The 27,592-nt window shown below is 49.2% G+C and overlaps 1 protein-coding gene and 1 long non-coding RNA gene across 2 annotated transcripts; one reads left to right on the top strand and one right to left on the bottom strand.

The window, feature by feature from the left end:
- Nucleotides 1-1,761: 1,761 nt before the first annotated feature.
- On the bottom strand, nt 1,762-3,308 carry LOC128120353 (uncharacterized). Its single transcript, XR_008221848.1, has 2 exons — nt 2,649-3,308; nt 1,762-2,127 (listed from the first exon to the last, which is right to left on the bottom strand). It is a non-coding gene; the product is annotated as an uncharacterized LOC128120353 (long non-coding RNA).
- A 105-nt stretch (nt 3,309-3,413) lies between these two features.
- Eif3b (eukaryotic translation initiation factor 3 subunit B) lies at nt 3,414-26,788 on the top strand. Its single transcript, XM_052754223.1, has 19 exons — nt 3,414-3,926; nt 9,929-10,121; nt 11,900-12,019; nt 12,240-12,297; nt 12,468-12,596; nt 12,813-12,970; nt 16,003-16,134; nt 16,212-16,278; nt 16,917-16,963; nt 18,371-18,581; nt 19,358-19,430; nt 20,744-20,866; nt 22,643-22,721; nt 23,326-23,464; nt 24,358-24,483; nt 25,083-25,160; nt 25,549-25,657; nt 25,766-25,882; nt 26,309-26,788. The coding sequence occupies exons 1-18, from the start codon at nt 3,467-3,469 to the stop codon at nt 25,867-25,869; spliced, it is 2,406 nt and encodes an 801-aa protein (XP_052610183.1). The 5' UTR covers nt 3,414-3,466; the 3' UTR covers nt 25,870-25,882; nt 26,309-26,788.
- Nucleotides 26,789-27,592: the final 804 nt, after the last annotated feature.

The raw sequence follows: 27,592 nt of genomic DNA, 5'->3' as shown, positions 1-27,592 counted from the left end.
TACAACTAAATTGAATATAAATAAATAAATAAGGGGCTGGAGAGATGGCTCTGCTGTTCAGAGCACTGGCTGCTCTTCCAGAGGACCCAGTTCAGTTCCCAGTACTCATGTCAGGTGACCCACAACCACTTATAGCTCCAGCACCAGGAGAGCCAACGCCGCCTTCTGCCCTCTCCATGGGCATCTGCACACATGTGACATACACACACAGAGACACAGACACAAACACCACACACACAAAAAAAAAAAACAAAGTGAAGTGAATAAGGGCTGGAGAGGTGTGCCAGTGGTTAAGAGCACGTATTGCTTTTTCCAGAAGACTCATGTTTGGTTCCCAACACCCACATGCGGTGGTTCACAACCACCTGTCACTCCAGCTCCAGGGGTCTGGCACCTCTAGATTCCAAGGGCACCTACATTCATGAACACATCCCTAAACACAAACACATACAATTTAAAAATTATTTAGGTTTATTTTATACCTGTGAAGTTTTAGCCTGCATGCATATCTGTGTACCATGTGTGCCTGGTGCCTGGGAGTCAGAAGAGGGGGTCCTCTGTGAGAGTAGTACCCACTCTTATTTACTGAGCCCTTTATTCTGCCACTCCTGTTACCAGCTCATTCTGAAGAAGGAAAGGAAACAGATCTTCTCAATGAAGGCTGTTGCCAGTTCATAGGAAGCCACCATGCAGAACCTACATCATCGTAAAGTCGTATAACACCGCTCAAGAGAAGACTATTGCTGGGCCTAAAGCTGCAACACCAGGCAACACAGTCCCTCTGCTGACTCCCCAAGTGCACCCAACAGCCTGCTCACAGAACCAGAGAGGAGTCATTTGCAAGCAATCACAGCAAAGGTCTCCTGCAAATGAGCGCTTGTATTTCCACCAATCACACAGCCTTGCTTCTTCAGGACCAGTTTCAACAACCCTTTTGCTAAGATTGTCAGGGTCTGGAAGCAGAGCTGGAGAGGATAAGCCATAGAGAAGTTATAGACAAGATTTTGAAGAGCTGAAGACAAAGGGCCACGGCTTGGTTACAGGAAGAGTGCCAAGCTCTGAAAAGAGGTGTGTTGTGTTCAACCTTTTGACATTGTCCTATGAAGCTGTCACCCAGAGTTCACACTTGAGAACTGTGCAATTGAGCTACCAAAAAAAAAAAAAAAAAATTGCAAAAACATCTTTTGAATAAGGTCATGATTTTGTGTTGGGCTACACTCTATCTTTGGCTGAGGTCTGGGCAGGCTTGCAGGGCTGAGTCCTGACACTCAAGAGCTGACACTCTCAAGCAGAGGCCTACCTGAGGCTAGAGAGGGAGGAGTGTGGTAGCACACACTTTTAATCCCGGCACCAGGAGGCAGAGGCAGGTGAATCTCTGTGTGTTTGAGGCCAGCCTGATCTACAGATCAAGTTCCAGGACAGACAGGGCTACACAACCATGTCTTGGAAAAAAAAAAGAAAAAAAACAAGAGGGGAGGGGGTTGGGAGGTGCTACTACCTCTCAGGATCCATGGGTCTCAACAGTCAAGACCTGAGAACTATAAAAGTACTCAGTGGAAGGTTATAGTAGATGCTTGTGTGGGGCTCCTGGCAATTAACACCCCCCCCAGAAGAAAGCCTGTATCCCAAGCACCTACAGTCATAAGTGTCCGGCCTCTAGAACCCGGAGCCATAAGACTTTCTCAAGATTTGGTTTCTGAGTCCAGACACTAAGGCTTTGGGCTCTCAAAATTCTGGGCCTGCCAGTGCTGGAAGACATGCTGGTTTTTTGTTTTTGTTTTTATTTTAATTAAATACATTTACTTAGTCATGTGCATGCTCGTGCAAATCAGAGGCTAACTCTCAGGGTCACTTCTCTCCCTCCACAATATGGGCTTCCAGGATGGAACTCAACTTTTCAGGTTTGACAGCAAGAGTCGGCTGAGAAATCTCACTGGGCTGTAGCTCCTCATTTCTGAGTCGATCAAAAATACTCCAGCAGATTGCTAACTCATCCACCATCCCCTGGTCACCAGTCTCATTCGTGGAGTCTTTATATAGCACAGGCTAGCATGAACTCATCTTCCTGGCTCAGCCACTCCACTGCTCGGATTCCAAGTCTGTGATTTCATGGTCAACTAACTGGTCCTTTAAAAAAAAAAAAAAGCTTTCCTATTAACTTTTTTCCCCTGGGTGGGGCTGGAGCGATGGCTCAACTGTTAAGAGCAGTTCCTGCTCTTACTGAGGACCTGGATTCAATTCCCACCCTATGGCAGCTCACAGCTGTCTGTAACTCCAGTTCCGGGTGATAACATGTTCTCTTCTGACCTCCGAGGACATCAGGCACACACGTGGTGCACAGATACACATGCAGGCAGAACACTCATACACATAAAAATTTTCGAGTTAGAGATGGGTGGTAAGCCACCATGTGGGTGCTGGGAGCCAAACTTGGTCCTCTGAAAAAGTGCTCTTCAGCTCTTAGTTCCCTCAACTGGTCCTTTTTAAGAATGTCGAAACATCCCATAAGGAATAGCTCTCGGTGGGAGTTATCAAAACTTCTGACAAGCAAGACAGACAGGAGCTGACTATCTTTCCCAGTATCCATTCCTATCGCCTCCCTGGTCACTCGGAGCCGGCTCCGCCCCGTCCACCCCACGCTGACCCACGTGATCGCGTTCTCCCGCGTGTGAAGGAGGCTGTCTCCGGCGGAGTGATCCACAGTGACCGTCTGCTCGGGGGTCCGCACTAGGTGACGAGCTGCGATGCAGGTGGCCATTGAAACTAAAGCCACTCGCGACACGATTGTGCATTGTGAGGGGCAGTCATTTTCCTGTGTGTTGGCTGCTTCTGGTTGGCGGCGAACTCCTCGTGCAGTTTTGGAACCCTTCGTTCTTTTGCCCCGTCAGTGGACGGGTCTAAAACGCAGCCCTTAAAGGGGGAGAGGATCCAGTCTTGTCTGTCAAGCAGTCTGTCTGATTAAAAGCAAAGCTTAAAAAGCCTCCTGTGTGGAAGTCTCAGTTTTCTTGGCATGGTTCTCTAGTCACATATTTTGTCTCCGTACAGTTCCACGTGTTCAAAGCATTGGAGAATCTACTTGGTGCTCCCCAGATAGTTCAGTCCTTGCCGCTAGCGCCCGCCGGGAGAGGCATAGGAACGTCCGCCATCTTGGACGCAACTATTTCTTAACCAAAAATGGGGGAGCCACATAAACCAGTGAGTTTACTTGCTACCCAAAGTCCCTTTTGGCTATAAATAACCTGTTTTGTCTTGAAATATAATCTATGGTTGTTTCTAGATGCTTTTTATGCGTATCTGAGTTTCCTTGGGGTGGTCGTGAGGAACGAGGGCGTGGGTGTCTCCCCCCTGAGGTGCATATTGGTACGATCTATTCGCTGCACGCACGTGGCTCCGCTCTAGCGGCGCGCGGTGATTCCTGGGAGTCGGAAGCAGGGCGGCCGAGCCGGGTGAGGAGCAGCGCGGGCCCATGCAGGACGCTGAGAACGTGGCGGCGCCCGAGGCGGCGGAGGAGCGGGCTGAGCCCGCGAGGCAGCAGCCAGCCTCCGAGTCTCCGCCGGCGGATGAGGCGGTAGGGTCTGGAGGGTCCGAAGTGGGGCGGACGGAAGACGCCGAAGAAGACTCTGAGGCCGGACCGGAGCCCGAGGTGAGGGCCAAGCCGGCGGCCCAACCCGAAGAGGAAACGGCGACGAGTCCGGCCGTGTCGCCGCAGCCGGCGGAACGGTCCTCGGCGCAGGAGCCCTCCGCTCCCGGGAAGGCGGAGGCCGCGGGCGAGCAGGCCCGGGAGCACTCTGCCGGAGGAGCGGAGGAGGAGGGTGGGTCCGATGGCAGCGCGGCTGAGGCAGAGCCGCGGGCTCTGGAGAACGGAGAGGCAGATGAGCCCTCCTTCAGCGACCCCGAGGATTTCGTGGACGACGTGAGTGAGGAAGGTAAGGGCTGTAATCGTGAGTGTGTCTATGGTGAGGGTATCCTCGGATGTCGTCGAGTGGGCGCGAGGTCTTTCGTCTACAACGATCCGCCCCTATTTTCTCTAAAGTAGGGGACCACTTGGGGAGCCACCTCTGCGGGAAGACCGAGCATCTAGGGTTGGTAGAAGGCAGGACAAGTTGCAGTATCCGGGGCATTCCAGTTTCCTGGCCACGGTTTCCAGCGTTGGTCAGCTAGACCCCCTCAGGGCCGAATGGGAGGGACAGGACGTGTAGATTCTGGTGCCTTCCCCCTTTGCAGAAGTGTCTTCCCCACGGTTTCCGTAGGAAGGCATTGCCGTCTGACCCAGCCACATTCCCGCCTGCTTATCTTCTTTTCTCCTTGGTCAGAACCCCTCACCATTCTTGTGTTGGGCATTCCTTTTTCACACTGTTCGTTTTGCAGCTTACTTCATATTCCCTTCTACGGAGACTGGTTCTGTGTTTTGCACGGGAGCCTGATCCCCAAAATCATTTATGACAGCTGATAGCATGTGTTTTCTGCCATTTCAACTTCGGGCGGAGAGCACATGAGTCAGTTCCTTTATGTGTTGATTTGCTTAATATCAAATATTAAGGGGCAGTAGATGAAGCTGAACTTGAACTCTTTATTCTCCTGCGTTTGTTTCTGTATTGCTGGCACTGCAGGCATGAATCCCCCAAATTACTGATTTTGAACTGCCAGTGATACGCCAGGAAAATCCAGAGCCTCAATATAGTTGTCAACCTAGAACTTAAAATATTAAAGGGGCTGCCATTTAAATGGTGACGTAGTTAACTTTTGTAGGTTTATGGGGTTTGTATTTTGTTGTAAGTCTCGCATAGCCCAGGCTGGCCTAGAACTCTATGTAGCTGAAGCTGGCTTTGAACTGATCCTCCGGCCTCCACTTTAAGATGGCCAGCATTTAAGGTGTAAGTCACCATGCCTGGCTTGTTTTACTGTATTTCTTAAGGTAAAAGATGTTTTAGCCTGAGAAGCAGGTAAACTACTGTGAAGATTCTACCAGTCTTTGAGGAAATTTCTCTGGATGAAGCAGGTTTCTGGGTTCCCACCTCTTGCCCAGCTCCAGTGATCTCTGATATACCTGTTCCCCCATGCTAAAGCCTAAGTTTTGGCTTTGGAGCTCCTTTTGAACCCTTGGTTATTTCTTTTTGGTTGGAGTTTCTCCCTGTTGCTTCACGGTTTCAGACAGACCTCACACTGTATCCCATGCGGGCCCAGAACTCATAGTCATCCTCCTATCTTGCCCACTCAAGTGCTGAGATGACAGGTGTGAACCACCACCAAATCAGCTGCTTTTTTAGGGGAGAGAGTGTCACCCTGAATTCAGGGCTCACCAGTTGGTCAGACTGGCTGGCCACTGAGATCCTTGCTTGTACCTTTCTAGCCCTGGGAATATAGGTGTGTGCTGCTGTGCCAGCTTTTTACCTGGGTACTGGGGGTCCTAACTCAAGTCCTGCTGCTTGCCCAGCAAGTACCTTTTGGACTAACCATTTCTCCATATGCCCCCCACCACCATCTTTTCCCTTTTTCAAAAGTTTATTTTTATTTTTTAAATTAAAAAATTGTTTTATGCAAAGGAGCATTTTGTCTATCTGTATGTCTGTATGTATGTATTCATGCCTAGTGCCTGTGGAGGCGGTTGAATCTTCTAACTGGAATTAGAGTTGGTTGCAAGCCACCATATGGGTGCTGGGAATCAAACATGAGTCCTTTAAAAGAGCCAGTGCTAATTGCTGAGCAGTCTTTCCAGCCCATGTTTGTTTCATTTTTAATTTTGGGTATGTCCATTTGTCTGTGTAGGTTTGTATGTATGTGAGTGCAGGTGCCCACTAGGACCACATGAGAGTGTTCAATTCCCTAGAGCAGGAGTATAGGTGGTTGTGAGCTACCCTATGTAGGTACTGGGAAGCAAATGGGCCTGTCTGCTGCACGATATGAGTATTTAAAGAATTATTTGAGCCCACTTAATTCCCAGATTCCAGTGTGCAAATTACCTCCAGAATTGGGGGGTATGGAAATGAGGGAATCCTGATGTGACTACAAGGCCAGCCTGCCTCCCTCTGGTCTGCTGGGAGCCCAGTGGGTCCACTGTATGAGGGAAATACAGAGTAACGAGGAGGGTCTGGTTCTGAAGAACTGGCACTCTTACGGCCATCTGGCTTTGGGTGGTCACATAGAGATGTCACAAGCCTGGGAAGGGAAGGCAGCCTTTTGGTTCTTAACCAGAGGAGCAGCATGGAGTCTGTCTTGTCTCCTTCCTTATTCTGTCTCACAGTTGTGTGTTAGTATGTATCTCCTGTTCTGTTTCTGAGAATGAACAAGTTGTTTCCCCAAGTGTGGTGTGCATGCCTGTCATTCCAGTACTTGGGAGGTAAAGGGAAGAGTCTGAAGTTAGCCCCTGCTGCATAGGGAATGCAAAGCCAGCCTGAGGTACATGGGACCTTGTATTAAAAAAAAAAAAAAAAAAAAAAAAAGGGCCGGGCGGTGGTGGCGCACGCCTTTAATCCCAGCACTCGGGAGGCAGAGCCAGGCGGTTCTCTGTGAGTTCGAGGCCAGCCTGGGCTACCAAGTGAGTTCCAGGAAAGGCGCAAAGCTACACAGAGAAACCCTGTCTCGAAAAACCAAAAAAAAAAAAAAAAAAAAAAAAAAAAAAAAATGGAAAGGGCTGAAGAACTGGCTTAGCAGTTAAGAGCACTTAGTATTCTTCCAGAGAACTGGGTTTGATTCCCAGCTCCCACATGGTGGCTCACAACTCTCTAACTCCAGTTCAAGGACCTGATGCTCAGGTACCAGGCATGCATGTGGTGCAAAACATTCGTACACAAAAAAAAAATTTTTAGGGCTGGAAAGATTGTTTAACAGCTGAGCACTGGCTACTCTTCCAGAGAACCTGGGTTCAATTCCCAGCACCCACATGGCTCACAACTCTCAATAACTCCAATTGCACTCTCACACAGACATACATGTAGGTAAAACATCAGTGCACATAAAATAAATACAATTTTAAAAGTAAATAAATAGATAAATTTTTAAAGAACCCAAACAAACTAAAACAAATATGTGTTGCATTGTGGGGATACTTTGCTCTGCCCTGCCCAGGTAGCAGCAGATTGTTACAGGCTAGGTAGACACTTTGAGCTCCTGGGAAGGAGTCTGTAGTTTGTGTAGAAGCTGAGCTTTTTTATTACATCTTGTTAAGTTCAGATCCAGCTTAACAGGCCATTTAATAGTATGGTGAGCAGGCTTTTAAAGGAACCCGGAGTTCACTGTAGCTTCTGTAGTAAAGGTGTGTGGCATTGCTGTTGAAAATCTGCCTCCTTGCTCTTTGCCTGCTCTTGATTCTGCCATCTTTGAAATGTGTCTTAATTGGGTTTTATTGATGTGACAGAACATGGTGGCCAAAAGCAACCCTGAGTCCATCATCCAGGAAGTAAGGGCCCACCAACAAAAGTCATTTGGTTGCGTGGTGGAGGTGGTGTGTACCTTTAATCCCAGCACTTGGGAGACAGAGGCAGGCGGATCTCTGAGTTTGAGGCCAACCTGGTCTACCGAGCACATTCCAGGATGGCCAGGAATACACAGAAAAACCCTGTCTCGAAAAACCAAAACAAAACAAAAAAAGAATCATTTGATGAGTTGGTGCTGTGCATTTGTGTCAGAAAAGCGTTCTGGAGTTGGTTTCTTCTTATACAGTGGGTTCCAGGGTTTGAACTTGGGTTGTCAGACTTGTACAAGTGCTCTACACACTGAGCCTTCCTGCTGGCCCAGAATTTCCTTTTATTTTTAATCATATATATTATTTTAATTTTTTTAGCTTCTTCTGTATGTATGTGTTTACCTGCATTCGTGTATATGCACCACATGTGTGACTGGTGTTTGTGGAGGCCAAAAGACGGCATCAGATTCCCTGGAACTGGAGTTATGGATGGCCTCTGCAAGAGCAACAAGTGCTCTAAAATGGCAGGGCCATCTCTCCAGCTCTTTTTTTTTTTTTTTTTTTTTTTCTATTCTTTCTTTTTGTGTGTAGGTGTCTTGTCTGCATGTTTGTCTGTATGTGCATAGGGCAGTGGGTTCCCTGATTGGGGTTGCAGATGATTGTGAGCCACCGTGTGGATGCTAGGAACTGAACTCTGGTCCTCTGGAAAAGTAACAAGTGCTCTTAACTGCTGAGCCATCTCCCTAGCCCCACATATGTATTTTCTTTTTGGTCTTTTTGAGACAAGGTTTCACTGTGAAGACTATGAAGTCTCACTATGGTTGTCCTGGAACTCACTATGTAAATCATGCTGACCTCAAACTCTGCCTCCTGAGTTCTGGATTAAAGGCCTGAATTACCATACCAGGTCAAACATTTTAAGCAGGATCTTCTGGTATAGACCTGGATGGCTTCAAAATGACTGTCTTTCTGCCCCAGTTTCTCAGATGCTGGGAGCAGTCTTAGATCTAGCTCACCTTTCTCTTTGTGTACATGTGCTGTATGTGTGCAAGTGCATGTGGAGACCCCAGGTTTACAGGAGGTGAGTTCTTTACCACCACCACCACCACCCTTTTTTAATGATAGGGTCTCTAATTGAATCCGGAGCTCGTTTCATCTAGACTGGTTGGTCAACAAGCCCCTGAGATCCTTTTACCTCTGCCTCACAGCCTTGGGGTTATAGAAGCATTCTTCTACACCTGGCTCTTTTGAGACAGACTCTCACTGTGTAGATCAGGCTAGCCTTGAATTCACAGAGATCCGTCTACCTCTGAGTCCTGGAACTGAAGGCATGCACCACCGTTCCCACCTTACACTTGGCTTTTTGTGGGTGCTGGAGATCTGAAACCAGTTCCTCATACGTGTGGGCAGTGAACACTTTCCCCACTGAGCCTCTGCCCCACCCCTACTTTCACTTCAGAGAATGAAATGGGACAAAGGATGGTTGTTGATATTTGGGATAATAGCATGTTGAAGTTGCTTTTCTTTTTAAAAAGATTTGTTTTTCTTTTTAAGTGTATATGTTTGCACACATGCCTTTGGAGGTCAGAGGTGTCCAATCCCCTTGAACTGGAGTTACAGGCTGTTGGATGAGCTGCCCAAATTGGGTACTGGGAACAGAACTCAGGTTCTTTGCCAGAGCAGTACATGCTGTTAATGCTGAGCCGTTTCTCCAGCTTTTTTCAGTTTCCTGAGACAAGGTCTCGTGTAGCCCAGTAGGAGGCTGCCCTTGTGTTTTCTTCTTGTTCTTGTTCCTCCTCCTCCTCCTCCTCCTCCTCCTCCTCCTCCTCCTCCTCCTCCTCCTCCTTCAAGACAAGGTTTCTGTGTGTAGTTCTGCCTGTCCTGGAACTTGTTCTGTAGCCCAGGCTGGCCTCGAACTCACAGAGATCCGCCTGCCTCTGCCTCCGAGTGCTGGGACTAAAGGCGTGCGCCACCACCGCCCGGCTGCAATAAGCCATTCTTTAAGGGTGTCTTTTTTAGCAGCAGTATTAGAGATTGAACCTAGGGCCACTTTTGCATTAGGTCAGCCTGCTGTCATTGTGTTATATCTGCAGGGCTTTTGTATTTTATTATTTTTTAAAGTAATCATTGTTCTTGTGTGTGAGTGTGGACAAGACTGGAGGTCAGAGACTAACTTTCAGGAATGGATTCTTCCCACCTTATTAAGGCAGGGGCTCCCTATGTAGATCAGGCTGGAATTGAACTCAGAGATTCATCTGCTTCTGCCTCCACCTCCAGAGTGATGGTATTAAATATATGCACCACCCGGCAGTCACAAACGGGTGCATTTTGACAGTACTTCCCATCAGAAGGAGTGTGAGGATTAGCCTTCCTGATTCTTTGTTGTTTAAGCTAGGTCATGATTTTTTTGTTCATGATGAAAGCACTTAGAATAGTTGCCTCTTAGAAATAATCAGCCTGCTAGCTAATGGATGAGCACTTCTTGGCTTAAATAGAAACTACTTGACATTTCTTTTACTCCTTCAGAACTACTTGGTGATGTACTCAAAGATCGGCCTCAGGAAGCGGATGGGATTGACTCAGTGATTGTTGTAGACAACGTTCCTCAGGTGGGACCGGATCGTCTTGAGAAGCTCAAAAATGTCATCCACAAGATCTTCTCCAAGTTTGGGAAAATCATAAATGACTACTATCCTGAAGAGGATGGGAAGACAAAAGGGTGAGAGCGCCAGCTGCTGACGCAGCAGGTGTGGGCTCGGGGAGCTGTGTGTTCGGGCCACCGCAGAGGGAGGCTCTCACAGTGGACTTTTGGGGCTCGGGTCCTCAGTGGGGCTCTGGAATCATGGTGTCCTGAGTGACTGCAGATTGAGGTCACCAGAGCTGATGCCCATAGGAGCAGCAGGTGACCTGGTATAGGTTCTGGATGAAGATACACTGTCCTGAGAGTGGGCACAGACCAAGGGCAAGCCTGCCTGTGGGATTTCCCTCGGAAGTAGTTTGTGGGGAAAGTGTGTCATTGCTTAGTTGGTGACTTCCTTCATACTGTTACCTGAAGTCGTGGGTGTAGCCTGAGGTTTTGTTCATGACCTGCAGTTTGCCTTTTCTCCTCAAAATTAGATCTTTCCTGTTGATTCTAGTCCTTCGTTGTGTCTGTAGTGCTGCGTGTGGAGCCCAGGGCTCAGCTGTGAGTGGTGCTCTGTGTCAGACGTGCTTTCCCGACAGCATTCTGACGGCAGTCTGCTTAGATCCCGCTGTGAGGCCTGAGGCTCTTGAGCAGTGGGCTGGCTGCCCTCCGTGAACTGGACAGGGCAGAGTGGTCCACAGTGGCTGCCGCCGAGTTTGTAGGGTCATTTGCTCTTACCACTGTCGACAGACCTCCTCTAAATGCTGCCTTGTCTGAGGGGAATGGAGGATGATAAGTCACCTTTTAGAATTAAAGTCTTAGGGTTTAAAAAACCCTACAAAGTAATTTTTGGAAGAATCATTGATTCTAGGCAGTGCCACTGTGTTTTATGTTTTTTATTTTATTTATTTATTTATTTAATTTTTTTTTTTTTTTTTTTTTTTGTTTTTCGAGACAGGGTTTCTCTGTGTAGCTTTGCGCCTTTCCTGGAACTCACTTGGTAGTCCAGGCTGGCCTCGAACTCACAGAGATCCACCTGCCTCTGCCTCCCGAGTGCTGGGATTAAAGGCGTGAGCCACCACCGCCCGGCTATTTTATTTATTTTTAAAGATTATATTTATTTTTATTTTATGTGCATTGGTGTTGCCTGCATGTATGTCTGTGTGAAGGTTCCATATCCCCTGGAACTGGAGGTAGAGATAGTTGTGAGCTGTCATATGGGTGCTGGGATTTGAACCTGGGTTCTCTGGAAGAGCAGCCAGTGCTCTTAACCACTCAGCCATCCCTCTAGACCCCCCCCCCCTTTTTTTTTTCTAATTCTGGTTTATGTGTGTGAATGTTTTGCTTGTTTATATATATGTGCACCACATGTGTGCCTAGTCCTCTCAGAATTACAGGCAGTTGTGAACCACCATGCATATGTAAAGTGGACACTTAGCTAAGTTTTGACAACATGCATCACAGGGCTGTCACGGGATAATGGTTATTTCTGTTCAACTTTTCTGTCATTTATAAAATCAGTCTTGAGATCTTTCTGTTAGGATTTCATTCTTTTTTTTTTTTTTTTTGGTTTTTCGAGACAGGGTTTCTCTGTGTAGCTTTGCGCCTTTCCTGGGACTCACTTGGTAGCCCAGGCTGGCCTCGAACTCACAGAGATCCGCCTGGCTCTGCCTCCCGAGTGCTGGGATTAAAGGCGTGCGCCACCACCATTTCATTCTTTAGGAAACTGCTTGGCCTGTGTGTTGTACCCTGGTCCTCAGGGTGACTACCTTGGGGAGGCTGCAGGCAGTTAGGACCTCAGTTCATATAGAAAGGTCGCAGTGTACAGTAGTCTTAAAGGTGCCCATGTGCAAACTGCTCACCTTCTCACTCAGGTACATCTTTCTGGAGTATGCTTCTCCCGCCCATGCTGTGGATGCTGTGAAAAACGCCGATGGATACAAACTGGACAAGCAGCACACATTCCGGGTCAACCTCTTCACTGATTTTGACAAGTGAGTTGGAGCCTGAGGTGTGTGGTGATGCCTGTGTGATAGGGAGTTCTTCAGTGGGTGCTGGTGGCCTTTGAGGTGATTGACTTCTGTTGGCCAGGCAAGAACAGTTCGTGTTTCTGCTTTAGGCATGGGGTGGGTGGGGAGAGTACAGTGCTGCCTGGCCATGCACCCCCTCATGCCATCCAGGCTGTGCCACTCAGCAGTGCCTATTCTGTTCCAGGTACATGACCATCAGTGATGAGTGGGACATTCCAGAGAAACAGCCTTTCAAAGACCTGGTATGTGTTCTCTGAAACCTCTGCTTTTGTAGTCAGGAGAGACCGTATAACTTGAGGTTAAAGGGTCTATTGAACTTGTCATCTGTCATAAAGTGTGGTAGTTGTCAACAAGCTTTCTTTGATGAAAATTAATGCAGTGCACTAAATCCCTCGATTTTGATCATTTTTAGGGAAATTTGCGTTACTGGCTGGAAGAGGCAGAGTGTAGAGATCAGTACAGTGTGATTTTTGAGAGTGGAGACCGGACATCCATCTTCTGGAATGATGTCAAGGACCCAGTCTCAATTGAAGAAAGAGCGGTGTGTACTAGCAGCTGTGGCCATGGCCATGACTTCCTGTCTCCTTACAGCAGGGCTGGTTTCTGCCCGAAGGCTCTTGTTCTCTGAGGCACTCGGAGAACAACTGACACTCCTTTCCCAGCTTAGAAACAGGTTCTGAGCAAAGAGAAGATGCGCTGTAGCAGGAAGGGTTGCTGTGCTTGGCTTACTGTCATTTTAACCCTGATCTTCTTACAGAGATGGACGGAGACTTACGTGCGCTGGTCCCCAAAGGGCACCTACCTGGCCACTTTTCATCAGCGGGGCATTGCCCTCTGGGGAGGGGAGAAGTTCAAGCAGATTCAGAGGTTCAGCCACCAAGGCGTGCAGCTCATCGACTTCTCTCCGTGTGAAAGGTGAGTGACTCAGCTCTCCTCTTGGTGGACTCCTCAGCTGACTTATCATAGCCTCAGACTTCCCAGAAAAATCCCAGGAAGAATGGAGAGAACGCCATTTGGCAGGTGGCAGCAGGAGAGAGATGTCAGAGTCAGCCCGGACTTCATAGAGAGTTTGAGGCCAGGTTAAGTACGTGAGACCCTGTCTCAAAAAAGCCTCGAAACAAACAAAGGAGAGAGAGAAAAGGGAAGAAATAATCAAGAGAGCTCATGGATGTCTCCCACTAGCACTTGGCCCTGCTCCTTTACCCCCTCCTCACATAGTATGTAAACTGCTGGAGCCCTGCGGCGGACAAGGTAGGATGGTGAGCATTCATGGTTTTTTATTATTATTTTTTTTGTCTTGCCAAGATATGGCCCAGGGTCTCTGCTATGGAGCTGTGTCCTCCCCAGCCCCACATCTGAGCAGCTGGGGGTGGGGGGGAGTAGCTTCCTTACTGTGATGTCACCTTCCTGGGCTTCAGTGACAGAGTCCCACAGCAGGAAGATTGTGTGTGTTGTGACTCTTAAGAGAGAGCCCCCACTGGCAGAAGTCACTACACTATGTGTTCATAATTGTTGCATTCTGTTGTCTTTGGTCTCTTAACTCTGCTTAACATCTGTTTCTCATGGGTATGTGTATATGAATATATAGGAAAGAATACTGAGCAAGAATTGTTGAGACCAAGATTGGAAAAAGCACAGGGACAAATAGCCAAACGAATGGAAACACATGAACTATGAACCAATAGCTGAGGAGCCCCCAACTGGATCAGGCCCTCTGGATAAGTGAGACAGTTGATTAGCTTGATCTCTTTGGGAGGCATCCAGGCAGTGGGACCGGGACCTGTCCTCAGTGCATGAGCTGACTGTTTGGAACCTGGGGCTTATACAGGGACACTTGGCTCAGCCTGGGAGGAGTAGACTGGACCTGCCTGGACTGAATCTGCCAGGTTGAACTCAATCCCCCGGGGAGTCTTTGCCCTGGAGGAGATGGGAATTGGGGGGAAGAAGGGGGGAGAACAAGGGAATCCTTGGCTGATATGTAAAATTAAATTATAAAATAAAATAAAATTTAAAAAAAATAAAAATAATATACATTGAGGTTGTGAATGTATCCCTCAGGTAAAGTGAGCCCTGCAAGGTGAACCACATGTGCTCATCTCCAAGGGCACATTTGCCACAGAACCGCTGTGCATGTTTTATGATGTGTTGGTTCTAGGTAAGGCACCATGCCAGCATTGATACTTGGTGCCATAATGTCACAGATGAGTTCTTGTTCTAGTTCAGGGACGAGACATTTTTTCTAGAAGGGATTCTTTCACATGTCTGAATTGGTCATGGAACAGAGACACTTGTGAAAAGTGGAGCTGGCAGAAAGCTGGAGGAGCCCATATGCCACAAACACCTAGAACCCCCAGCACTTGGGAAGTAGAGGCAAGAGGATCAACTTGGTCTGTAAGAGACCCCGTTTCCAAAAAACAACAAAAATTTATACCTGAATTAAATTATTTCTCTTTTTATCAAATTTACTTCGAAACAAAAGGTATATAATGCTGTAACATAGAAGTGCTTTACTGCATGGACAGAGGTTGTTATTTCCACTGATACATGCTCGGCCCTAGTCCTGTGTCCCTTAACTCTCATTCCTTTCACTGGGAACATCCTTCCCTCCCTCTGTGCTGCTTTCATGGAGTACCCTGTAATTCTTACCACTTTGCATATCTGGTACAGGAGAGTCCATTCCAGCAGCAGTGTTAAAAGTGGATATGTGAGGGGCTGGAGATGGTGGTTAAGAACACTTGTTCTTGCAGAGGACCCGCTTCAGTTCCCAGCACCCCATAGTTGTTCACAACCATCTGTAACTCCAGTTGCAGGGAATCCAACTCCCTCTTCTAACCTCCAAGGGCACTGGGCATGCATGCAAGCAAAACACTCATAGGAAAAAAATCTGAAACAAGGCGGGGTGTGTGTGTGTGTGTGTGTGTGTGAGAGAGAGAGAGAGAGAGAGAGAGAGAGAGAGAGAGAGAGAGAGACAACTAGCCTGATGCCTGTGCCAGGGTGACAGACACTTGAGTGTCATCCCTTCACCTCTTGGGAAGCCTGCTCAGTTTCCTTAGCGGTTAGCTCACCTGTGTTCTGAGAGCACAGTTGGCACATTAATTTAGGATGTGGCTTTCTCTCCTGATACAGGCCTGGCCCAAATCACTGTAGCTGAGGCTGGCATTAAACTCCTGATCCTCCTGCCTTCGCTTCCCAAGTGCTGGAATCGGGGCCGTGCACTACACCTGGTATGATGTGTCTGTCTGTCCACACATCTGTCCTGGCCTTTGTGAGGTCTTCTGTGGTTGATTCTCTGTGCAGCTTTGGGACTCACTGGTTACAGGCTTGAGCAGTTTGTGTAATGTAATGCTGCTGATCAGGATTTCAGTCTTGGCAGCCCTGGCACTGCAGTAATAGGGCTTTTTGCTGGTGTTGTCTGGCTTGCTGTGGCCTCTCCCGCTGCCCCTTGCTTCAAGGGGTGGTGTGCTCAGGAAACGTGTGCTTTGTGGGAACAAATAAAGATTTGTTCTACAGTATAGAGATGCTCGCTGTCAGGTCACTAATTACTATTTCCCAGAAGGATACTTACTTTAGAACTGTACGTGACCACCTGGTGTCTTTATCTCATTAGTCTTAATTACAGGATTGAAGATAGGAGAGGCCCACATCACTCCTCCCTCTAGACCAGCCTACTCAAGCAGACTTTTGTGGGGGTGTTTGATTTCCTGGCGCCACTCCTAGTGGGAACACCATTCTGGGTGACTTGTAGTGGTACCTGGTTATGCTCACCCACCCCCAGCTTAGAAAGATCAGGCACCATTCTTGGGGATCATGGTATATGGGGAAAGGCTGGTTCCATACAACCTGGCAATGTTCTCTGTACTTGTGTCTGTGACCCACGGTAATGTGTGCTGGAACTGTGACTCTCACACCAAAGGAGGTGCTGTACTAAGTGACCCCCTCTCTTGCAGATACCTGGTCACTTTCAGCCCACTGATGGACACTCAGGATGACCCTCAGGCCATCATTATCTGGGACATCCTCACAGGGCATAAGAAGAGAGGCTTCCACTGTGAGAGCTCAGCCCACTGGCCCATCTTCAAGTGAGTAGACGCAGCCATGTTCCGCCTGTGGCCTTTTCCTGTTCATTGGTGCAGCCTGGCACTTCTTTTCTCCTCAGGTGGAGCCATGATGGCAAATTCTTTGCGAGAATGACTCTGGATACTCTTAGCATCTATGAAACACCCGTGAGTTGGTTTGTTTTCATGTTTGTGGAAGTTCTGGGCATTGAACTAGACTCCTGCATGCTAGGCAACTGCTCTAGCACTAAGCTATGGCCCTAGCTCTCATGGTGATTTTTGTGTTCTAGAAGGCAAGCCATGCATGGTTAGGTGCATGCATGGCTATACTGTGTAGCATGCTTGCTTAATCTATGCTATAGTAAGGGAAGCAGGACTTTGGAAGACTGGCCAAATAAATCAGTAAAGGCCAACTTCAGTGCTCCTGCAACCCTTCCTATGCTGGGTGGAAGTTTGGGTTCTCCTGTCCTGACTCCTACTGAAGTTGTATTGGAAGTGTGTGTGTTGCTGTTCATCTACCCTTCGTGCTTGTAATGCTCCCTAGACACAGCAGAATCTTGCACTGTTAAGAGAAGGGAGAGGGTGGTGAGATGTCTCAGTGGGTAGAGGAACAGGCCTGACAGCCTGAGTTCACTGCACTGTGGAAGGCAAGAACTCGGCTCCTGGACGTTGTCTTATGACATGTATACGTGCAATGTGACATGTGCTCCAGTCTTCAAAATAAGTGTAAAGAGAGGTATACAGAGTTGACATTGCCCTGACCTTTCTGAGCTGTGGTTGTTTTTCTTTTTTTCCTTTGTGGGCAGTCTATGGGCCTTTTGGACAAGAAGAGCTTGAAGATTTCTGGAATAAAGTAAGTGAATGTTTCTGTAAAGTCAGTGTCAATGTGCTCTGGCTGCTATGGCAACACAGGATGCTTACCTTCAAACAGCAGAAATGTCTGTCTTTCCCTCTTGAAACTGGAAGTCCAAGATGAGCTGATGGCTTCTGTCTAGGGGCTTTCTCTTGAGTGGATGATGTCTCTCTCCCAAGTAGTTGAAAGGAACAGCTCTCTAGGGACCTTAGAAAGGCATTTACTGGGTCCCCTACCTTCCCTCACCTATGGCCACTACCTTACAGTTCCACAGACCTTCAGGCCATTGCAGCTGGGTTTTTAGTTTTTAAGGCAGTCTCATGTAACTCAAACTAGCCTGGAATTCCTACTGTAGCTGAGGACATCTTGAAAACTCTGTTCTCCTGCATGGTGGTATTACAGGTGTGTGCTGCCGTGTCCAGCTAGCACTCAGTGATTAAACACTTAGGAAAAGCATTTACTTGTTTGTTTCTGAAAACACTGGGATGCTGTAGTGAATCTTGTACACTGGCACAGAAATAAATACTAAGATCAAAGAGTCTTGCCCAGCCAGAGTAGGGACTGTGGAGACTTGAGCACAGCGGCTTTATCCTCTTAGGAAAGCTCCCTGATGGAAGGTCTTCCCTGCTGCTCCTGTGTTCTGTGGGGTAAGGCTTGGTTGGGTATGCAAGGACCTGCAGCTTGTTCTGACTTATTTATCTGAAGTCCTTGGAAGCTGATTAGTCCTGGGGTGGTGAATGCTTAGCAGTCCAGAGGACACTAGCGTGTCTTCCTTTTGTTTTTATGTTCCTGGGTATCATTTGGAAAACAGGCATACACTGATCTACAATAAATTGTGGACTTCTGCAGTCCAGCTGGTCAGGAGGATAAGGAGAGGAGGGGATGCTTGAGCCCACAAGCTTGAGACCAATCTAGGTAACAGACCATCTCAACAAAAAAAAAAAGTGCAAAACAAGAGTGTGACCTGTATAGAAGGTTTTCACGTGACTAACTTCACAGGCAGCCTGTCTCAGTGTCTGCCCTGTGGAACAGTTAATAGAGGAGAAGGGTTTGTTCACCTGGCCCAGCTTCCTTCCGACTTGCGGTCCTCCCTTTGGCACCTTGGTGATAGCGTGCAGCTGGAGCCATCAGCCTGAAGTATATTTGTAAAGAGCAGTGCTATGTGGTGGCTAATGCGGAGCTGGTCTGCATGGGCTGTGGGTCCAATGAGCATCCTCCTTCCGTCTATTCCCTTGATGCCCCACGGTTAGAACTGCAGGCTGTACTGTGCAGTGTCTAGCACAGGGCTGGTGTGCAGCAGGCTCAGGGTACCGGCATAGAGCTTTTAAGAGTAAGTGTGTTCTCTCCTGCTGCTCAGTTCTATGACCACCTGTTCTTCGCATAATCTTTCATCCCTTTGTCCTGCAGAGACTTTTCTTGGTCTCCGGGAGGTAACATCATTGCCTTTTGGGTGCCAGAAGACAAAGATATTCCAGCCAGGGTGACCCTCATGCAGCTCCCCACCAGACAGGAGATCCGAGTGAGGAATTTGTTCAATGTGGTCGACTGCAAGCTGCACTGGCAGAAAAACGGAGATTACCTGTGTGTGAAAGTGGACAGGACTCCAAAAGGCACACAGGTGAGGAGTTGCCACGGGAGCCACTTCTAAGTGAGCTGCTGCTTCTGAAGATTTGTTGCTTAGTTTTGTTTGTGTGTGTGCAGAGTACAGTTGTGCAGGTGCCTGAGGAGGCCAGAAGAGAGCTTCAGATTCCTAGAGTTGGAGTTAAAGTGGTTGTGAGCCACTTGGCCGGGCGCTTGCAACCTAATTCAGATCTTCTCCTGCAGCATCCCCCCAGCCCCTGTAGTTGTTTTGTTGGGAGGTGTTAATGGGTGGTGTATTGCGTAGACTCATAGGGTACTTTCAGGGTTGCCTGGTGCTGACGTCGTCAGCTGTCTGGTCATGGTGAGGGTTCTCACAGTATCTGGTTTTTTTTTTTTTTTTTACAACCCTATCTATATTGTAGCATGTGTCAGTATATCTTCCCATTCCTTATCATGGCTGACTAGTATTCCAACACACACATCCATCCACATGTTAATGGACACACATTAACTGGTGGGCGAGTAGTAGTGGGTCTCTGTAGTATGGTGCTGCTTGAAGGTCATGGTGCAGGTTGCTCCACGGTGTGCAGGTCCTGTGGTCCCCTGGATGGACTGACTGGAGGGCCTTGAGACCTCTGGCAGATGTGCTGCCGAGTTTACTTGGACTGTTCTGTCATTGTGGCAGCTGTATCACCAGCATTAGGGATGTGGATGTGGCGGGGGGGGGGGGGGGGGGGGGGCGGCTGAGCGCTAGCTTGTTCACATGAACTCCCTTCCAGAATGTTACCCCTTCTTTTTTATTTTTATCAACAGGGCGTTGTCACAAATTTTGAGATCTTCCGAATGAGGGAGAAGCAGGTCCCTGTTGACGTTGTTGAGATGAAAGGTAAGCTTCCGTGTAGCAGGCAGTGTAGCTAGAGTTTTCCTGCCTAGCCCACAGTCAGGACAAATCTCTCTCACCCGCCAGTCCCACAGCCGCTCAGACCCAACCAAGTAAACGCAGAGACTTATATTGCTTACAAGCTGTATGGCCGTACCAGGCTTCTTGCTAACTGTTCATATATCTTAAATTAATCCATTTCTATAAATCTATACCTTGCCACGTGGCTCGTGGCTTACCAGCATCTTCACATGCTGCTTGTCATGGCGGTGGCTGGCAGTGTCTCCCCCCCTTAGCTTTCCACTTCCCAGAATTCTCCTCTCTCCTTGTCCCGCCTATACTTCCTGCCTGGCCACTGGCCAATCAGTGTTTTATTTATTAACATATTTGCTATACAGAACATCCCACAGCAAGGAAGGGCCTTCTGGGCCCTTGTCTTGGACAGCTTTTGCATGAGCCAGGTGCTCAAGCAGTGTACTGAGGTGGGTGTCAGCAGGAGCAGCCAGCCCAGATCACACTGACCTGGAGCACACGGGGTAGGTTGGCTAGCCGCAGGCATCCTCCCGTCTGTCCCGCACTGGGGTGACAGGTGCACACCACCATGCCTAGGAATGGCTTTGAGTGAGTGACTTGCTGATTGTAGTTTCAGCTGTTTTTGTTTCTGTGAAAGAATCTCATTCTACAGTCCGACTCCCAGGCCTCGTGCTTCAGCCTGCACCACCGGCTTGGCTTTCAGTTTTTGTTTTTCCCTGTTTGGTGGAGGGAGGGAGACAGGGTCGGTCTCACTCTGCATCCTTGACTGCCTGGAACTCGGTGAGATCCACCTGCCTCTACTTCACAAGTGTCGGCACTAAAGGCGTGCCCCGCCATGCCCACCCTCAATTTTCTTTAATAAAAGGTTGATGTACTTTTCCTTTCCCTCTAACTTCCCTCCTTTGCTGAAATAGCCAGATAGTTTCTGCCTTGTCTGACAAAGTGCCTGTGCCTTTCATTTGGCTTTTATTTTGTTTTGCTGTAGAAAAAAATCATATCTCCCATGTAAGGAATGACAATGTGGTGGCACAGGCCTATGATCTTAGCCCTCAGGAGGCCAGGCCAGAAATTACAAGTTCTAGCCTGGCCTGGGCTTGTTACCAACCCAGTGTCACAAGCAGATTAAACCAGCTGCCTTTGAACTCTGCTGACTTCTGTTTGCTGTTGCCGTCAGTCAGTCTGTGGTCCTGATAGTGACTCTGGGTTTTGGGGTGCTTTTCTCCTGTTGTAAATGAAGGTGTTTCTGTGAAAGATGGCGGCCACTGACTTCTTCTTGTTGATTGTAGAAACCATCATAGCCTTTGCCTGGGAACCCAATGGCAGTAAGTTTGCTGTGCTACATGGTGAGGCCCCTCGGATATCTGTCTCTTTCTACCACGTAAAGAGCAACGGGAAGATCGAACTCATCAGTAAGCAGTCTGCCTTCAGGCTCCCTCTAGAGAGCTTCTTGGGCCTGGATTGAAGCTCTGGGTCAGATGATAGGCAGGATGCTGAGGTTGGGTGACTCAGGACAGAGGGAGCACATACACCCTCATCTAAGGTTTCTCAGTTTTAACTCTGCCATTGTTTTGGAGGCTGCTGTCATTTCCTCTCTTGGACTGTGGCCCCTCAGCCCGGCTTAGTCCTCAAGTCCTCTATCTGCTTCAGCAGGAAGAGTCCCATTCGTGTGGCAGTGCATACCTAAAAGACACACCCCCTGTTGACATGGAGTTGGCATGTAGCCTGGCTTGGGCTCCCCGGGGGCTACTGCCGCTCACTCTTGGCCTTGTGTCCTGACAGCCCCACACAAGTCAGCAGGTTATGTTGCCCTCACTGGGGTGGGTCTGCAGGGCTACCCCAGGCTGTGTTCCATATGGTTCCTTTATTTGAGACAGGGTTTTTCTTTCTTTTTTTTTTTAATAATTTATTTAAATTTTTTTAAGATTTATTTATGTATTATGTATACAGTATTCTGCCTGCATGTTTTGCCTGCAGGCCAGAAGAGGGCATCAGATCTCATTATCGATGGTTGTGAGCCACCATATGGTTGCTGGGAATTGAACTCAGGACCTTTGGAAGAACAGCCAGTTCTTAACCGCTGAGCCATCTCTCCAGCCAAAGAGGCAGGGTTTTTCTGTGTAGCTTTGGAGTCTATCCTGGAACTCGCTCTGTAGACCAGACTCCATACGTTTTTTAATAGGAAGCCATCCCCCTGTTCCCTGTACCCTAGCAGTCATATCATGGCTTTCTTGGATTTGGGCTTTGTGTATCTTAGTAGCTTCTGAGACCTGTGAACAGTGTGCTTTTGTTTACCTGAGTCTAACCATTTTAAGTTCAGTGGGCTGTGTTGCAAAGTTGATTATATTGTTGATTCTCTTGGATATATAAAATGTGGACAATTGCAGACAATCAGAAGACTTCTGTCCCATCATAACAAACACCAAGAAAGGGGTCATTTGTCTCCTGACTGCGTGTAATAAGTGTTCTTTCGGCTGTCAGTACCAGGGTCACAGTCGGTGGTCCATTGTGCATTGGAGCCAGATGGGACAATTGTCCTATAACTCTCAATGTGAGACTCTCACCCCATCAGGGCAAATATGGCTGTAGTGCAGGACTTCGCCCCCTCCCACACTACTGCTCTGACCAAGGAGACACCCAGATGTTAATGGCCTGTTGTGCAGGCAGATGACTGGATGAGAGAGGCCTGAAGGTCTAGGCAAGGAGTCACCCCATTTGCTTTGCCAGCTTCCCCCAGTGTTGGGTGACTGGGAAGATGATATGCTTGAAGTTCTGTGAGCACACTAAAATGATGGCTTGAGTAGGTTGGTCCTTGGTGTTGTTGTAGTCAGTCCCTTCCCTGACAATCTACTGGACACCAAGGACTTCAGAGAAGAGTCACTGCTGTAGTTACTGTAAGTGCACTCTTAGTCCGGCTGCATGTGAAATTGAAAGTAGTACCCACCATACTTGGCAGCAGCCAGCACCCACCACCCTTAAGCATGCAGTATGACTTCATGTTTAACTGAGTGGGGACTTGTTTTCAGGTAGTTCTCCTAAGGTGACCAGTGCGTTTGTGTCCGAGTTGTCCGTGGACTTTGTTTTTGCCAGCCTTTCTCAGGGGTGGCACAGCCCTCCTCAGGGGTGGCACTGTCTTAGCTGGAGGCACTGGCAGCAGTCCCCTCACAGGTGCTTCCTTTTCCTTGCAGAGATGTTTGACAAGCAACAAGCAAACACCATCTTCTGGAGTCCCCAGGGGCAGTTCGTGGTGCTGGCCGGGCTGAGGAGGTGAGTTGAGGCCTTGCCTCCTGAGGGTTTGTGTTGAGATGGAGGAACATCATCTCACTTGATAATTGTCACAGCTGAGCCTCCAGTCAAAGCAGGCCGGTCTCTGTAGTGACTTGCAGATGACACCTCTTGAGTGATCATAGCCTTACGTTCCCTTCTGGGAATCCCATGTCTTCAGTGGGACAGATGCTTAGCTGGACCAGCCTTGTCCTCTGGTTGGGGTGCCTTTCTTTTGCTCCCCTGCATTCCAGCTGAGCACAGAGGAGTAGTGAGCAAATCCAGCCTCGGCCTCTGGTGCAAAGGGATGCCGCAGCTTGCTCCCACTGTGGTGTGTATGGTACTCTAGTTCTGGAGGCTCCGTCAGGTACCACCTTCTCTAGATGTCACAGAGCTCTTGTGCACACACCATGTCCTGATCCCAGTCTTATGGAGTCCTTAGGAAATTTGTCACTGAGGACAACAGGGCTGAAGTCCAGGGAGCTACAGCCCAGCAGAGAGTAGACACCTTGATCCTTTCCCACCCTTGTGACCCAATGGAAGTTAGCGGCATCTCGGAGTAGGGTGCAGGGTGATTGTGGGATGCAGCTGCCCTGTTACCCCACAGCATGAATGGTGCCTTGGCGTTTGTCGACACTTCAGACTGCACCGTCATGAACATTGCAGAACACTACATGGCCTCCGACGTTGAGTGGGACCCAACGGGCCGCTATGTGGTCACCTCTGTGTCGTGGTGGAGCCACAAGGTAGGAAGTGGCAGATGCTGGATCCTCCAGTAATGAAGTCTCTCAAGGCTGGTGACAGAAACTGTTCTCTGTGTGATCATTCTATCCAGGGACCCTGGGTGACAGGATACTACTACGAGCCTTTGCAGCTTAGGAAGCCATCTGATTCAGAGGCTGCCAGAGCATGGGCCACTGTGCCTCCTGTGGGCAGACTGCTTTCTGTGTTTACTGATGGGTGGTCACTTGAGCTAGTCTGTTCAAACAAACTTAATTTTTTTATGTGCATTGGATTTTCACCATGGGTGTTGTGTCCCCTGGAACTGGAGTTACAGACAATTGTGAGCTGCCATGTGGGTGCTGGGAATTGAACCCGAGTCCTCTGGTAGAGCAGTCAGTGCTCTTAACTGCTGAGCCATCTCTCCATCCCCTTGTTTAGGATCTAACAGGACTGGGGATATCGGTGCATAACACCTGCCTAGCATGCAGAAGGTCCTGGGTTCCACCTTCAGCACCCCCCTAAAAAAAGAGGGGAGAAAAAAAGGAAGTGAAACTCTTAAGTCCCGTGTGGGACCATTCTGTTCAGTCCATAAAACTCGCAGAGCCCCGCATTTGAGTTAAGGCAGTGCTTTGTGGAGTCTTGCTGGGAAAGACAAGGTTAGCTGGCTGAGCTGTAGCTGGGACTGTCAGTAGTTGGCGCTGCTGGGGAAGTTTCTTGTCAAGACCCCCAGTGATAAGCAGGCCTGCACTGGGAGAAGCAGCTGCTGACTGCTATTGGCATAGGAGCCTGAAGTCATTGTGCGTTTACTAACCACCTTCCGGTGGAAGATGAGCACAGGTTGGTGCTCTGGCTACTGAGAGTGAAGGTCCCACGGTGGCCTTGCATATTTTGCGTGATGGACCCCACTGCCCTCTAGGTGGACAATGCTTATTGGCTATGGACTTTCCAAGGACGCCTTCTCCAGAAGAACAACAAGGACCGCTTCTGCCAGCTGCTCTGGAGACCAAGGCCCCCAACACTCCTCAGCCAGGATCAGATAAAGGTCTGTGGTCCCTGCCTTGCTGGGGGTGTGGGAGGTGTTGTAACACTGAAGGACATGAAGCATTTGTCCTGTGACTGGACAGGAGCACTGAGTGGGGAGTGGAGATAGAACATGGAAAGGCCTTTGAAGATAGGCAGGGCCAGTGAGACCTGACCTGAAGCAGTGTCAGGCACTAACTCTAAACTTGCAGGCTAGGCAATACCTATAAACTCAGTAGGCTGAGGCAGAGGATTGTGAGTTCTTGCCAGACTCTGCTGTAAAGCAAAAAGATGATTCTATGCTTCCTGTCTGTTCCCCACTCTCCAAAAACCCAGGAGTCTGCCTAAGCCACACAGGTTGTAAAATAAGTCCCAGTGGGTTTGGAAGAGCTAGGAGGGGTTAGGTAATGGGTAGGCTTGTGATATAGTATGTCAGAACTGGGAGTGACTCACCCTAGGAATCATCTCCATGAAATGAGATTCCCCAGCCGGGCATGCTGGTGCCCTGGGGCTGAATCCTGTTAGTCCTGGAGGCTGTCAGTGTACACTGGCATCTTTGAAGGCAGCAGTTGCAGTCCTTGCTTTGAAGGTTCAGTCCTGAGAGACTTGTCTTGGTTTCAGCAAATTAAAAAGGATCTGAAGAAATACTCTAAGATCTTCGAGCAGAAGGATCGCTTGAGTCAGTCCAAAGCATCAAAGGTGAGCCTGAGGGGGCGCTCGCGGAGCCCATCCCTGTCTGGGCCTGGGCAGTAGTGAGAGGTGTGTGCCAGGACCCTGGGCTGGCTTGTGCTCCCACATGTGAGGGGGCAGCTAGCAATGGGGAGCAGAGGGTCAGCACTGGTTCTTGGAACCAACAGCCACTAACACGAGGGAGAGGCTGGCTTTTCCTTGATAGAAGCAGGAGGGAATGGAATCGGGAAGAGAAATGGGGGTCTCCTTTAAGGGAGGTTCCCTGGAAGGCTTGCCCAGCACACAAAGCTCTGCTTGCCCTCTTCCGAACTTCAACAATGGTTGCTAGACACAGAGCGGGTCACTGTGGCTGAGCAAATGTGTCCTGCTCAGCCCTGCAACCTTCCCCACATGATAGGAACTGGTGGAAAGAAGGCGGACCATGATGGAAGACTTCCGGCAATACCGAAAAATGGCCCAGGAACTCTACATGAAGCAGAAGACCGAGCGTCTAGAACTACGGGGAGGTAACCAAGCTTCTGGGCTTGTCTCCAGGTGGAGTGGTCCCTCAAGGGTGTGGACTAAGCCTGCAGCTGGCATTGCGTCCCAGGGGTCAGCCTTCTCTGTCTTCTCAGGGGTGGACACTGACGAGCTGGACAGCAACGTGGATGACTGGGAGGAGGAGACCATCGAGTTTTTTGTCACTGAGGAGGTCATTCCTCTGGGAAGTCAAGAGTGACCTCAGCACTGTGGTAAGACTTGTGAACGTGAAGACAGGAATGAATGCCTGCTGAGTGTCTGGCTGCTTGTTAGACCACACATGGAAGACACCTCAGGAAGATGGTAGTGCCACCACTGGTGGTTGATAGGAAGCTTTGGAAGAAGTGGGGGCTGGCACAAGGGCAGGCTGTGCTCAAGAAGCGTGATTGGGCACGACACTGTCCCCGTGTCGGTAGTGTTGGTACAGGCCACAGTTCCAGGAGTGAGTGTTTGCCTGCGTGTGGTGCTGGGTTCCCTGGAGGAACCTTGAGAGCTAAGCTGGGGTGATGTGGGTGCCATTGACAGCCAGGCCCGCTCTCGGCCTGAGGCACTGCCTCTCGGCCTGGAGTGTGGTCGGTGAAGACTCCCGCTGTGGTCCCTTGCTGGTGGCTGACTAAATGGTGCCTGGTCTGTTGCAGTGTCACTGTGCCGCGCCCAGGATCCGAGGCCGCCCTTCACAGAAGCCTCCCTCGGGCTGGGTTCTCATTGTGCTTTCTTACTCTGGACTGCGAGTGCGCCCGGGCTTCTTCCATCCCGACACAGCTCTGTGCCTTCAGCCCCTGGGTCCACAGTGGGGACACTCGAGGCTCCGCTCACATTTGCCGTGTGGGTTTTTATGCCGTGTCTGCTGTGGGGCCTCAGTGCAGTGCTCCTGGTGGCTCCTTCTCCTGCTGCTGCCCGAGGTGTTTCCAGAGCCTCCACCTGCCGCTCAGTGGGTTTCCTTCCCATCCACGGACTTACTGTCCTGCGCGTGGCCTGGAGACCTTCAGGGGGACTACATGCCCACCACGTGCTTGCGCCAGTGACTCTGGAGGCACCCCAGCACCTCACGCCTGTTCGGGCTGTGGCAGGGCCTCTGCGCAGGTTGGATGTGGAAATAAAAGCAACCCTGTGTGAAATGTTGTCTCCTCTTTGCAGTTCGCAGTGGCCTGGAGGCCTGCCCATTCCCTCTCCCTGGGGTGAGGGTGTTTGCACACTTGCTCCTGGCTTGTTGAGAGCCTGTCTGAAACCTAGTCAGGAGCTAGTGTACCGGATCCCAGATACAGTGTCTTCCATCTGTTTCTGTGAGACAATGCTCATCATCTCACCCCACAGAACCCTTGGGTTTGCCAGAATTGGACAAGTTGGAAAACAGATATAGAGGGGTCAGCCACTTAGACACACACCTCTCTGCAGTTACCTAGTGTCCAGTAGAGAAGACAACAAACTAGTATAGATGGCCTCCACCCAGGGTGAGCTGTGGCCATGCTCTACACAGCCTTCCTCTGCATCTGTTGTGACCAGAGAGCCACCCCAGGCTGGGCCCACAGCCGTGGTATGTCTGCAGAGCATGTACCTCCAGCAGAGGTCAGGCTGCCACAGATAATGGGAGAAGACAAAGATTGGTGATTTGTATGCATCATCCTTGGGAGGTGGCTCACCTCTCCTCCTGGGTCTTAGAGTCCTTGTTCCTTTGGCCTCTCTGAGGTTCCATCATGGTTGCTTACCCCGGGTATTGGCCACTCCCATGCTCTTTAAACATATTTTTCGAGTTTCACAGCAGTGCGATGAAAAGGCACACAGATACAGCACATTTGCAGGTGTTTTGGTTTGGGTTTTTCAAGACTGTTTTGCTGTGTGATAGCTCTGGCTGTCCTGGAACTCACTCTAGATCAGACTGGCCTCAACCTCACGGAGATCTGCCTGCCTCTGCTGCCTCTGAG

The sequence above is a fragment of the Peromyscus californicus genome, unplaced genomic scaffold, assembly GCF_007827085.1.
Source record: "Peromyscus californicus insignis strain IS unplaced genomic scaffold, ASM782708v3 Scaffold_2__1_contigs__length_46816999, whole genome shotgun sequence".
NCBI lineage: Eukaryota > Metazoa > Chordata > Mammalia > Rodentia > Cricetidae > Peromyscus > Peromyscus californicus.
Note: the sequence above shows the minus strand (reverse complement) of the source record. Positions and strands in the feature narration are given on the sequence as shown.

Coding starts and splice junctions, on each gene's coding strand:
- Eif3b (XM_052754223.1), top strand. CDS start 3,467: ATGCAGGACGCTGAGAACGTGGCGGCGCCCGAGGCGGCGGAGGAGCGG. Junction 3,927..9,928: donor GGACGACGTGAGTGAGGAAG/GTAAGGGCTGTA, acceptor TTACTCCTTCAG/AACTACTTGGTGATGTACTC. Junction 16,279..16,916: donor TTAGCATCTATGAAACACCC/GTGAGTTGGTTT, acceptor CTTTGTGGGCAG/TCTATGGGCCTTTTGGACAA.